At 43.0% G+C, this 13,782-nt stretch overlaps 1 protein-coding gene across 4 annotated transcripts in view; it reads left to right on the forward strand.

The window, feature by feature from the left end:
• Positions 1–3,734: 3,734 nt before the first annotated feature.
• MBOAT1 (membrane bound glycerophospholipid O-acyltransferase 1) overlaps positions 3,735–13,782 on the forward strand; it is a 56,960-nt gene continuing 46,912 nt past the window's right edge. For all 4 annotated transcript variants that reach the window (XM_085540153.1, XM_015854751.2, XM_085540151.1 and 1 more), the window contains exon 1: positions 3,735–3,899. In XM_085540153.1, coding sequence (XP_085396279.1) covers positions 3,803–3,899 — 97 coding nt within the window. In that variant the 5' untranslated portion in view covers positions 3,735–3,802. The remainder of the gene's footprint in view (positions 3,900–13,782) is intronic.

Below are 13,782 nucleotides of genomic sequence, written 5' to 3' on the forward strand. Positions count from 1 at the left end.
TGTTACCCAGAGAAAACAAAAAACAACAACCACTTCCTCTCACAGTTGCTCAGCTTTCCCTATTCAATTGCTGTCATTACAGCCTCTCTACATTGTCCATTGGATTATCTTTTTCTGCTTAAATCAAAGGACACAAACTTCCACTGAAAGTTAAAACTCAGCATGTCAATCAGAGAGGGTCAGAGAATTACTGAGCAGCACTCCTCACACTTGTATGCAAACTGTAGAACAGAAGACAAAATAAGTTGGCACTGAGATAAATATAATGTAATGGGAAAAATACAGCCATTGTGAATAAGTTACACATCACAAAACTGTTAGTGCTCTCTGAAAAATGTGTGGCTACTTCCAATCCTGTCAAGAAAGTACATTTGTATTTCCAGAACTTCAGGGTAAAATTTCTTATCCACAACAATTAAATAAGCAGGAACTGTCCCGTCAAGGATTTCCAGCTGTTTAAAAAGTAATAAACAAAGGGTGAGAACAAATGTCAAGATAGAACTTAATACAAAGCAATCTGTCCTGTTGAACATACTAATAAGAAAAGCAGGTAAGATGACAAGCTTACAAAGGATACAAAAAACTCAGGATAATCAAAGTTTGATTACAGAGCTGAAGAAGATTTCACAGTATCCTATTGTGGGGCATTTTAAGGACTACCACAATTTAATATTTATTAATGTACAGAGAGGAAAATAACAACTCTTGATTATGCAGATACATTAGTCTCTACCTACGACCTTTGAGAAAATAGACTTCGAAGTCAGTAGGATTGGCATTAAGAATTGTTGGTAGATGAATGTAGAACAAAACATTGTTATCATGTAGACAAATGTAGAACAAAACATTGTTATCGTGTAAATATATAATCTCCATTAAAAAAAAAAAAAAAAAAGAAAAAAGAAAAAAAAAGAAGGAAGAACAAAAGGAAGATACCAATAACTTCTATATAGAGAGAGATTAAATTGACTCGTCAGTGAGGACAAGAGACTACTCAGGATATAGAAAGTTAAGAATAGAACAAGGGAGGTGACTAAGCAATGATTATTCACTTATTTCTCACAGCACAAAAACAAGATAGCACTCAAAGAAATTACAAGGCAGCTGATTTAAAACAAACAAGAGGAAATACTTTTTCATACAGCACGTAATTAAGTAGTAGCATTGTTGAGACCAAAACATAAGTGAATTCAAAAAGCTGTCAGATCTGTAACGTAGGCCCACCAGTGGCTATTAGACATGATATCACAAATGAAATTTTCATCAGGCAGTCCTGATGGCTAGAAGCTGGGAGAGTACAATGAGAAAGCCAATCCATGTTTGGCATTGCTCTTGTATGTTTTGACTAAGCAACCTGTAGCTGTCACCACCAGAGAGAAGGGACCATTCGGTCTGATCAATTAGGGTTTGTTCACATCTTCTGCAAACTTTGCTCCGCTTCCCTTCACCAAGCTCATCACATCTTCAGAGGCTGAAGAATGCACAGGGCCTTCAGAGAAGTTATACACTGAGCTCCTGATTCTCCAGGTGGGCTATGTCTGTTTATTCCCCAATATTTGTTCTGCTGGTCACTAAGTAGTGTCACAAGGATGGTGAGAGGTACTTCCTTGCTCCATTTGGATGGATAGCTGTCCTGAAAGCAAGGAAGTACCTCTCACCATCCTTGTGACACTACTTAGTGACCAGCAGAACAAAGCCATAGTATAAGATGGGGGGAAGCTGCCATCAGAGGAGGTTCAGATTGGATGTTAGGAAGAATTTCTTCTCTGAAGAGTGGTGAGGTGGTGACGGGTTGTTGGTTGGACTAGAGTGGTCTTTTCCAGCCTTGATGAATCCATGATTCTGTGATCACAGGGTAGGACAGATTGGAAAGGTCCTAAGGGGATTACCCAGTCCAAACTCTTGATGAAGCAAAATCAGCTATAAATCTGTGGGATTTCAAAATAAACCCTCTTACTTCTTTTAGTTTATATCTTCAACACCATTTACAATTACAAAGATTTTAAAAGTGATTCCATTTTTTTTTCTTTTCTCCTTTTCAAGTTCAGGAGACTGAGAGGAAGGCCTCATGGTGGAGCAGAGTTTCCCAAAGAGGGAAGCAGAGGGGCAGGCACTGATCTCCCTTGGTGATGGTGAAAAAACCCAAGGGGAAGGCACAGAGATGCATTAGAGAAGGCTGAGGCTGGGTATTAGGGAAAGGCTCTTCACAAGAGTATGGCTGGCCTTGACAGCCAGAAGTGTCCATTGGGTGGGTATGGGCATGGAGCAGTGCCTGTGTCCAAGGGCAGCCTTTCCTCCTGAGTAGCAATAGAGTACAGAGGAGCCATTGCCAGGAATGGGGCCCCAAGTTTCCTCTCAAATCTCCTTGTCTTCCATGTGAAGGCATCTCTCAGACCACAGAATGGTGTGGTCTGTTTGTTATGTTCTCCTAGATTTTTGGAAAGTGAGATCAGATTTTCTGTAAGTATAAGGGAGGAAAAAAGTAGCAAAGATAAAGGAAAATATCTTGGTGGTCAGAACAGAATAGAGGATGTTTCTTCCAGATTCTTAACTGTAAGGAAAATATTAAAAGCCCTAAAATAACAGACTACATTCTTAAGCTTACTTATTTTCTCTTCCTGGAGTGTGATCTAGTAACCTTCAAATGTCTATTTCCACTCTGTTAAAGAGGGAGATTTGCAGATGCAGGGATTGTGGAATCTGCCGACTATGAAAGCAGATATATGATAGCAGCAGGTCACTGAGGTTTGCAAATTCTATGCAATCTCCATTATAGCAGAGGGCGAATGTGACTGTTCTCTTGATTAATAATAATATAAACCATACACAACCTCTTGGAAGAAGCCTAAAAAATGAACAAAAAATGCTGTCTAAAAAAATCTAGCTTCGAGTAGTATTAGGATATGGAATGGGAATAGTAGACTGCACAAGCAGCTGCAAAGCATTCAGTTTTCACTGTTTATAGAATCAAGGACAGTTGCTAACTGTTATGTTTGCAAAGATAATTACCCAAATATAAATTGTGATTTTTCAGTCAAATAAATGGCTATGACTACAGATTATTACAAAAAAAAAAAAAAAAAAAAAAAAAAAAAAGGTAATTCTATGTATTTTCCCTCCCTTTGTGTCACGTTTCTTTTCCTCTCTTGTGAGGGTTCTTGAGGCCAATAGTATGAGCTCTACCAAGAGCAAGTGCTGGTTCCTGCACTTTGGTCCTAACAACCCCATGCATCACTACAGGCTTGGGAAAGAGTGGCTGGCAAGAAGTGAGGAGGAAAAGGATCTGGAGGTGTTAGCTGACAGGCAGCCAAGACCAACAGCATCCTGGTTTGTATCAGAAATAGCGTAGCCAGTAGGAGTAGGAGGTGATCATCACCGGTGAGGTCATACCTCAAAAGTCGTGCGCTCACTATTGGGCCCCTCAGTACAGGAAAGACTGTTAAACTCATCCCTTACAATTTTGCTGTGTTTTTCAGCCGTTCTCGCAGCTTTTTAAAGCTATTCCCACAGCTCCACTCTACAGCTGCCGACCGCTTACAACGCGCTCCGCTCGGACGGCACCGACCCGAAGCGACAGGTGAGGTGGGCGGGTTCGGGGCGGGGACGGCTGTTTGCCGCCGTCGGTGCCGTACTCTCCCGCCTCCCACCATCCTCCCCCCGTCGGTCCGGCTGTTTAGGGCGGCCGTTCGGGCGGCCCCGCCTTGCCGAGCGCCCCCTGCGGCCCGGCGGGCGGCGCGGCGCCGGGCGGTGTCGGCGGGCGGACGGCGCGGTGCCTCCGGGCTCGTCGTCGGTGGCGCTGGGGATGCGGCATGGCCGAGGCGCCCGCACTCCCGCATCGCACCACCGGCTCCACGCTGCTACACCCGCTGAGCGCCCTGCTCGGCATCCCGCTGGACCAGGTGAGTTGCTCGGAGCTTAGGGACGGCTCGGCGTCCGCGGCCCTGTGCTATGCCCGGAGGGCGGCCCGACGGCAGCAAGGTGCTCGGCTTGCTCTGCTTTGCGGTGTTTTTGTGGCGGTGCCCAGACGGGTGGCTGCTGCTGGGGATGCTGCGGAGCGGCTCGAGCTGAGCTGCTGCCAGGAAGTTTGTAACGCGAGCGGCTCAGGTGCTTCCTAATGCGTTCCTGCGAGGGGCCGGAGAACTCGGAGCTGCGTTTGAGGTCGCTGCTGTAGGGCGGAGGTACGGCAGGCTTTTCTGGCAGCGTGCGAGTGCGTGATGAAACGCGGAGCCCCTGTCCGGAGATGCTGCCCCTGTCCGGAGATGCTGCCCCTGTCCGGAGATGCTGCCCCTGTCCGGAGATAGGTGAAACGCAGCAGCCTGGCGGCGCGGTGGGTTTGGACCAAACGCTTCGTGGCTCCCGGTTGCTTGTAGGCTGTGCTGACCTCCACGCGTTGTCCGTGTCCACACGCACCTGCGCCGTTCCCGTGCGCTTTCAGGGACGAGGAAGTTTAGGCTGGGAGTTGTGCAGGGCTTGGCCGAGCTGCAGAGTCTCAGCTCTGGCTCCACGGACACGGGCTGCAGACAGGCTGGGAACAGAGAGCAGAGGTGGGGTCTCACCTGCTCTCACCTGTTCTCTATGGACAGAGGGTCTGATTCTGAGAGCCGTTTCTTACTGTTTGTTTACAAAGTTGTGCAAGAAACGCAGAATTTCAGAGGTTGAAATACAAAACATGCTGATTTTCCTTTCTTTAACAGAAAGCAGTTTTTTGCTGCTCAACACCAAATCCGCCAGATGATAAAAGCTTCTGACTGTCAATGAGAACTGTATCAGTGTGAGAGGCAATCATCTCTGTGAACAGCAAACAGGAGCTGTGAATGGCACACGTCTGCCCCTCTGGTATATCCACAGCCCCATGGCTGTGCAGGGTTAGGTTAGGCTGGCTGACTTGCCATATAGTAAGGACTGTATGATCCTTAAAGGTCCCTTCCAACTCTAAGGATTCTGTGATGTTACAATGACACCAGGCTGAATGCAGGTTTTCCTCCTGAGCCCTCAGCACCCTGACATCTGGTCCAGCCAAGGTGACAAAAAGGCAATGCTGTGTGTAGGGAAAATCCTCTACATCTGGTTGTGTGCTGTGTTTGTCCCAGGGGCAGCTTGTCCCTGTTGCTGATGGCGGGCACTTGCATGTTTTCCTTGAGTACACACAGTGAACAGAGGGACTCCCTGCCACTACAGCCTATGGGGCTATGCTGAGCGCCAGGGCTTCTGGTGATCTCTCTTTGGGTTTCTCTGTGCTCTGAGAGAGGTTCTAATCTATGAGAAGGATCAGAAAAAGAGTTGAGCTGAAGGCAGAAAAAACAAAAGTAGTGATTGTTACCCTTTCTAAGCAAGGTTATGAAAGCTGCAGCAGTGATAGATGGAAAATGTTTTGTCATCTGTTAAGTAGCTCTTGTGTCACATTGATCAGAAAAAAGAGAGGTGAGTCTGAAAAATGTTTTTTTTCACATGGGTTCTTTTCTTCATTTTACAAATGGTGATGGAGGTTTAAAAACCATGCTGAGTTGTAATTAGTAGCTGTGTGGTGTACCAGGCAGGCTGTTCACGTTTTATTTACTAGGCAGCGTATTGCGTGAGAACAGCATTTGCTGCTTGAGATGCTAATATTCTCCCAAAGTCTCAGAGTGCGTTTGCTTGTCTCTTTAATGGATGATTTATCTTTGAATTTAGCATTGAAATATGATTTTTTAAGGAGAGCTATATTCAGTAACAAGATTAATGAGCTTGAAAGAGGATGAAAAGACTCTGTGTTCAATTCATCCTCATCCCCCAGGAAAGCAGACTTTGAAGTTTAGCTGACTTGTACGCTAAAAATATCTGGCTACGTCAATGACACACCTTCAGCAACATTTGGGAAAGGCGGGGGGGGGGGAGGGGGATGGGGAGAAGTGCTGTGTGAAGTACTGATTGTTTTTCTTGTCACATAAGCCACAAATCACTAATTCTGGAGCACTGTCCCTCCAGTATTGCTTATATAGTACTTTTTTTTCTGTCACATGTACCCTAAGTCACTGATTTTTTTGCGATGTTTTCCTTTAGGACAAATCAGTGAGATATGGTAATTAGAGATTAAACTTTTAGCAGTGTAATGTCTCTAAACAAAGTGCATTTTGAATGGATACAGTGAAAATACTCTATTGAAAGTTATTAGAAGTCTGTTTAGTGGTACCATTTATCTATATGATGTTTTTACTATGCCTTCCTCAGCTCTAGGCATCTCTATATGTAATTGAGGCTTGAAGGGTGAAGACATTTGATCTCAAAGTTTCGGGTCTCAGGGTTGTTCTGCAGCACAGCCCCTTGATATCCTGGGTTACCAGTTGCCTTGGCAGTAACTGTTTGTGTGCTGTCTTATCAGCTGCGGTACAGCAAACCAGAGCTGCTAACAGGCCTGACCCTCACCTGCTTCTGACAGCATGAAGGCTATTGAGCAAGGAAATGCTCAGGGAGCATCCCTCAAAAAAAGCAGCATATGAGCATTGTCTTATTTTTATATCAGAGGTTCCTCACAGATGGGGCCTGCTGCGTTGCCCCGGAGGTGAAAAATGGGCGTTCAAATGTAACACTGGATGCTTTGGCTGCTAGTTGTATGCCATGGTTTGTCCTTTCACTGCTGCGTATTTGTGTTTTGGCAGCAGCTTAAATCAAACACTAACTCTTTGAGGGGCTGAAGGGTGCATATCTGAGACCTGAAATAGCTGAAGTACTAGAGAAGTCTTTCTGCCCATTCCTGGGGTTGGAATAACTCAAAGCATGTTCATGAATTGTATTGTTATCATTATCGTTTTTATATGTATGTATGTATATATATATGTGTGTGTGTGTATATATATACAATATATACGTACACCTTTCCTTTATTTATATACCTCTCCTTTAACAGATATCGACAGAAATTCTGATCTCAAAATTGTTGTTAAATCTAGCATTTTTTTTTTTTTTTTTCAACTTCAATTTGCTTCCCCATTTCTTGTTTTTAGCTGGTTGGGATGTTTATTAGTCCTGAGCCTCCCTGCGTGGCTTTTCTATTTCAGTTTTTGGAGTCTAAAAAGACAGAAATGTAGCTTTCTAGGAATTCTGCAGACTTAGGCAAGGAACTTTGGGGTTTCTTTAATGGTCTTTATAGAAACATCAGAAGATGCAGTACAGAAGAAAAAAACCTAATTTGTTACAGATTGAGGCAAGATCTGAAGATAGAAGTTAATTGAAAACATAAGTGGGGTTAATGTCTGATTTTTCTACCGGAAAAATGGGAATTGAGGCTAACAGCAACAACTGTTCATGTTTGGTATGAACTTTTCTGTGTTTTAATTCCTTAATGCCAGTCATTCTGCATTTGGAAGTTCAGTGTTTTAAATTTCAATTGCAGCGGTATGGTCAGATTCACTGCCTCTTTGCTTGACACACCCTCAGTTGGAAAAAATAAGGCTGTATAAACCCTAGTTCTTTGAGAAAAATGATATATGAAATCACTGTGATATCACACCTTTACAAAGAGGCAGCCCATAGGTTACCAAAACCAGCTTTGATGCCCATGTATTTCTGACTTTTCAGTACCCATGTTAAAATAAGACTCATAAAGCTCATAAAAGTAATGAAGGATATACCACCACAGAAATACAGCCTTGCTGACTCCATCTTGGATCCCACTGGGCTTTTTAGTGTCCATGGCCTTCCCAGCCTTTTTGTGCTTCATGAGCAAATCCACCCTTCTGCTTGTACCTGCTTGTGCCAGCTCTGAGACGCTAGATATCATAGAATCATAGAATGACCTGGGTTGGAAGGGACCTCAAGGATCATGAAATTCCAACCTCCATGCCTGGCAGGGCCACCAAACTTCCACAATTACTAGATCAGGTTGCCTAGGGTCCCATCCAACCTGGCCTTGAACATCTCCAAGGATGGGGCATCCACAACTGAGTCATCCCTGGGGTGGAGACATCATGCTTTTCAAAGGGCAAGGGCTACCTCCAAAGCATTGCTTTCTGTTCAGGTCAGTTATTATTAACAATTGCAACAATACACATTTTCCTCTGCCTTAGAAACTAGCGTTGCCATTTTCATTGTGCTCTCACTTGGTTTGGCATCGCAGTCTTGGACCACATGGCCAATCTCTTGATACTATATGTGTAAATATTTCCACATCCCGTCATTCCTTGAAACAAAGTCTGTCCTATTAAGTTTTAAATTTGGCAAGAGGCAAAAGTGCAACTGGAATCAGCTGCCTGCAATTTTCCCCTTTTTAAGCACTTTCCTTCTCATTTGTGTCAAGTGATATCTGGAAAAATAAACATTAAGAGTGCTGCATAAAGTTTCCTGTAGCTTTCCCTGTTCATTAATCACATTTGGAATGATTTAGCAGTGCCCCGCAGCTATTTTGAGATGGTGTGAAGTAGTGATGGAGCATCCTGGGCATCAGCATAGCGGTCTAGGCAATGAGCACAGAGCTGACTCTGTTCTGCAGGGGAGACCCTGGTGCTTGGGTTTTGCTGTGTGTTGGCTGGGCTGGCATGATATTTAGTGACCCGACTGCTCCTTGGCTGCTGTTGCAGTTAGTGAGGATAGGCAGCTCTGGATGAAGGCTTGCCAAACTGCAGATGTTGCTGGTGTTCCCTGGGCATTGGACTTAACATCAGTGCAGAGGTGAACCTGAACTTTTGTACTTATCCAAAATCAAGTGAAGGATTTGATATCAACGAGCTGAGTTTCTCTTGGTGTGAAACAATGCTGTATGTGACCTGGCAGCTACAGGTGGCCTTCAGGGTACAGAAACTCATGTCTCCTGGGTGCTCAGGGAGTCAAGTAAAAGTATTTAGAAGGTTTCCAGACAGTCAGGCTTGCTCTTAGAATTAGTGTCATGCATAGATTTTTACTGTCCTCTGCTAATAAGAGTGCTTATGTTGATGTGTACTTAATGTAACAAATTGGGAATGAATCTCCTGACTCTCCTCACTTGACTGCTTTGTACATGAAGTGTATGGGGAACGTCCAGAGAACTGGGTTGCTTTCAGACCAGGTGAAGCTAGGATAGGCTCCAGGACTCCGCAGTGCTTCAGCTGCTAAGATGCATGCTAATGGTTATCCAAAGCCAGTCTCTCCAGATGCTGAATAATGTGAGTGTGTGGACTTGACATTAGCTGTTTTGTTCTTCAGATCTACTTCTCCGGGCCTTGTTTCTTGCTAACATCTGCAGGGCCAACATCTCTGACTTGAATTTGATGGTTTCTTCTGGGTACAGCACCGGTCAGGCTTGTTTGGTTACTTTTGGGTGGAATCCAGCCTGCTCCATATCAGGTCAGTCTGCTGTGGCTCGGCAAACAGGCAGAATTTCACTTGGCAAAAAATGAGTAAAGGAAAACCCTTTGGCTGATCCCTCCCCAGAGAAAGGTAGGATGTGATTGTTATCCCCTTTTACAAGCTTAATTTGAAAAGTGGTTCTTTATTTCCTGGCTTAAGGTATTTTACACAGCTTTGTGGAACTGCAAAAAAGGAAAAATACAAGCAATTGTTGCTGATGTTGTTTGTTGTTTTTTTATTTTTTTACAACTTCTTTTGTCTGCTTGCATTGTGTTGCATCCTTAACGGGGTTGGATGGGAAATAATCTTAACTGTTTCAGACTTGCCTCATCAGAATAAATTTTCAGGTAGTAGCACTCCATCGTTCCTCTATAAATAATTGACTGAGTAAGTAAGTAAGTCAATAAGTTAACTGATCTGTTTATAGCATGACTTTCACAGTGCTGTCTGGTCCTAGACAAAACAAGTACAAAATGTTAGAACGAATCTTCATTCTTGGTTTCCAGAACATCATTTTTCTCTTTCTGGATGTTTTTTGCAGGTGGTGTTTAAAGACTCTTAACATTTGCCTGGTGTTCCTGGGTGGAGGGCTTGTTGGATGATAGGGATTTTGCCAACGTCTGCTGGGTGTGTCCTCTTGTGAATGAACTCTGCACCATAGTGAGTGGGATGCTTCCTGGAAGCATTTAGGCTGTCTGTCTAGATGACTTATTTGAATAGTAGATGGGGCCTGAGTGCATGTATCTGCCTCGTAGATCCTAGACCAAAATATGACAGTCTCAAAAATTTCCAGCTTTAAAATTCACTATTGAATTATATTCTGCAGCCTTCCAGTTCAGTAAGCAAGTCAGGCTGGAGAACTAGGAGGGGAAAAAGGGGAAAGGAAAATATTCCTTTAGCTCTTTTTTTTTTTTTTTTTGGATGACATGTGTAATAATAAATCAATAGCTATCTCAGGCCAAGAGAACAATTCAGCTGCTGGCTTTCTTGCTCAGGCAGATCATTTGCTCCTTTGACAGGCCCTGGGCTTCTGACAAAAGCTCTAGGTCGACTTGAGCAATTTCTTCATTTGTGGTTTCTTGTTCAAGTGTCGTTTCACACTGGTATGCAGATAGGGCAGGAATGGGGAAAGCAAGGAGACAAGGAAAAGAAACCAGAACATTTGTGGATCCCCCGCTCCCAAAATTTCTCAGATAATTTCCATTTTTGTTTTCATGCTCACACATACTGTCGTGTTTTTTGTTTGTTTGCTTTTTTCCCCAAGTCCAGTTGAGCAGAAAAGATTTAATTATTAACGTTGCTTAAATGGCATTATAAACTACTAAAAGTAGTTTTTTCCTGTTATCAGTGCAAGGGAGTGTTAAAGAAAAGTACAGTATTGACTTTGTGTATCTCATGTGTGCACAGTGAGAGCAGCTTCAGACCACTGAAGGTTTGCAGGAAGTGTTTGCACCATCAGTTTCCAGCTGGTAGACCAGTGATTTATTTACTTGCAGGAGTGATGTTTTTAGAATTGTTTTGTTCACTCAGAAATGCTGCTGCTTCTTAGTTTAATTTATCTTACATTTATATTTCTTACACTACAGGGTTTCTGGAAATGTTTTTCCTCGTCTTCGTTACAGGACATACTGTAAAAGAGGTGTAGGCAAATGATTTGGAGACAGCAGCTGGGAACCTAAGGGAATTACTCTTTGATTTACATCCAGTTTCTGATGGCATGGTGTTTTACATCTGCAGTGAGTTGTAGGCACTGTTAGCACCCACAGCTGTTTATGCCTTGGTGTCTATGTTTGTGTTCATGCTAATTCCCTTGAGGCATAAATTTGTGGTCTGTAGTTGCCACAGCAACAATAACACTACACTCTGTTTTCTTTTTTTTTCTTCTTCTTTTTTTTTTTTTCTTTTTCTGCCTGTTTTGTACCACAATGCTAAAAGTGTTGGCATATTGCTGTGGTGTGTTGTGATATACAGTAGACTTCTAAGAGGAAACATTTGGTTACCTTCTTATTCAGAGTATGTAACTTTGATGTAGTGTTACCTTTCTTGCTGCTTCTCCACAAGGATGCTCATTCCTGACTGCAAACCTGCGGTTGCAGAGAAGAAACTGGGCTCAGCAGTTTGGAAAGTGTTAGAAAGATTCTGCTGGTTCTAAACAGCAAATCAAGTCAGTGTTAGAACCGGAATGGCCCAGGGTAGAAGGGAAATCATAACGCAATTATGCTTCTATCTTGTAGCTGTACAAGTCAGTTGGAGGATGATTGTAGGTATTCTTTGCCATGAAACAAAAATAAAAATGTGAGCAAAGTAAAAAGGGAAAAAAAACAAAACAAGATAAATTTCTTAAACATGCAGAAGCAAAGTGAAGGATCTGGACCGTCTGCTTTAGAAATACGACTGTTAGAGAGGATCATAGAGAAAGTATACATGTGCAGTATAAGGGAAATAGATCTAGGACTTCTTCCCTTCCATTCCCCTGTGTTTCTCTGCATGAGGAGAAAGTCATGATAATGCAGAAGGCTGCAGATTCAGCAGGGATTAAAGTGATTTTTCATGCAGTCCAAAATTGGTCAGTGAAACTAATTTCAACAGGATGCTGCTGAGGCCAAGAACTTACCCAGAGCCAGTGAGGACTTGGATGTTTATACAAAAAAACATGAGTATCCAGAGTGAAATACTTAATAGCTTAAAAGGGAAATCTTTGATTTTGCAGGCTGCTTTTAGGGTTTGTCCCCTCCGTGGTGACTGCCTTCTGGCTGACACCTTTGGACACTGAACTGCAGCTGTCAGTCTAGAGCATGGCTGCTGCCATTATGAGTGGGTGGCTGCCATGGCACTCTTCCCATCCTGGGGCCTGACTCAGTGCTGGGTGCATTGCTTGAGTTTCTTCACCCTGATACAGTGGGAAGCAGATCTCTGCAGGGAGGGCAGCCAGCACTCAGGGGCTCACCTGCCCAGTGTCTTGCATTTGAGGAGCCCAGGCTACAGCTATCCTGTTGTTTTATGTAGAAAATAACTGTCTCCTTATATGCTTTGCACTGTCTTCCCCTCTACATCTCTTCTGGTTTTAACTGGTTGTTTTAACCAGTGGTCAGGCACTGAAATAGGCTGCCCGGTGAAGTGGTTGAGTCACCATCCCTGGAGGTGTTGAAGTAATGCTTAGATGTTGTACTGAGGGTCATGGTTTAGTTAAGAAGTATTGTTGATAGGTGGGTGATTGCACTGGGTGATCTTGGAGGTCTTTTCCAACCTTGGTCACTCTGTGATTCTATGCTGAGCATTTCCTCTCAGCTCAGGCCATGCTGCTTATCATTTGTACAGTATTTGTGTTTAATGGTCTGTCTGTTCTCTCTGATGTGGTGCAGCAGGTTTGTGGTATAGTCTTCCTTCAACTTTGATGGGGCTCTGACATGCCAGTTGTTAGTCTGTCATCTAACTGCTTATCAATCATAAACTCGTCATGCGCCGTTACCTCAATTGCTTGACTGTCTCAGTTGGATTTCTTGTTCTTCTGGCTTAGATGGGGTTGAGCCAGGCTTTAAATTAGATTTCAGTGCTTAAATAATTATGAAGAGAAAATTTATTCCATATCCGCCTCCTCTTTTTTCTTTTTCTCCAACGCTTCTTTCTTTTTTCAGTGTGATCACTAATAAGGGCAATGTATTAGACTGGTTTAGGGGACCCTTATAAATGGCAGGTGTTCCTCTGTTTCCCATGTCTGTAATCAGCTCTTTGCAATTACTTTGACTGCTTCTGCTTGCAGACCTCATTTACTTGCTGGCTGTGTCCTAAAGAGGCTTCAAGCCATCAATGGGTACTAATGTTGCTGTCATCCCCCTCCAAGGCTCCTTTCACTTGTCCTATATAAAGGACATGCTCGGGTGCTTCCCAGAATCAGGAAAAGTGATAGAGTCACAGAATCATAGAATTTTCCAGGTTGGAAAAGACCTAAAAGATCAAGTCCAACCACAGTGTAACCATGCTATCCTAACTCTAACAACCCACTGCTATATCATGGGAAAAATTCCAACTCTATTTTAAGAGAGCTTAAGTTTGCTTTAAAAACAAATAAACAAACAAAAATCAAACTTTAAATATTTATAGAGTGCTTTGGTGATGGCCAGGTATTAGTAGTACAAAACCTTTTGATAAATGGAAATAAGTTTTGCAGGCGAGCTATGCATATCATGCACTGTGCTTTCAAAGCAGTTTTTTAGGATTTACATGTAAAGGGCTTACTTGAAGGGGAACTTACAGTTATTTATGTAACTTAGATGTCTGTTGAATTTCTTTCCTCCAGCTATGTTCAAGTTTACAGTATAGTTTGGGAATCTTGGTTTCAAGATTCTGGCTCCTGTTGCATAATGATACTCTCCTATGCACTGGAAATCAAGTTATGTTTCTTCTATTGCTGACTCATAAGCATGGTGAAAATATAATGCTGTGGCAAAGTAATATAAGTGTGGGTGTGGTTGTTTGTTGGTTGTT

The sequence above is a fragment of the Coturnix japonica genome, chromosome 2 (genome assembly GCF_054131305.1).
Source record: "Coturnix japonica strain WE chromosome 2, WE-NBRP24, whole genome shotgun sequence".
In the NCBI taxonomy this organism is placed as follows: domain Eukaryota; kingdom Metazoa; phylum Chordata; class Aves; order Galliformes; family Phasianidae; genus Coturnix; species Coturnix japonica.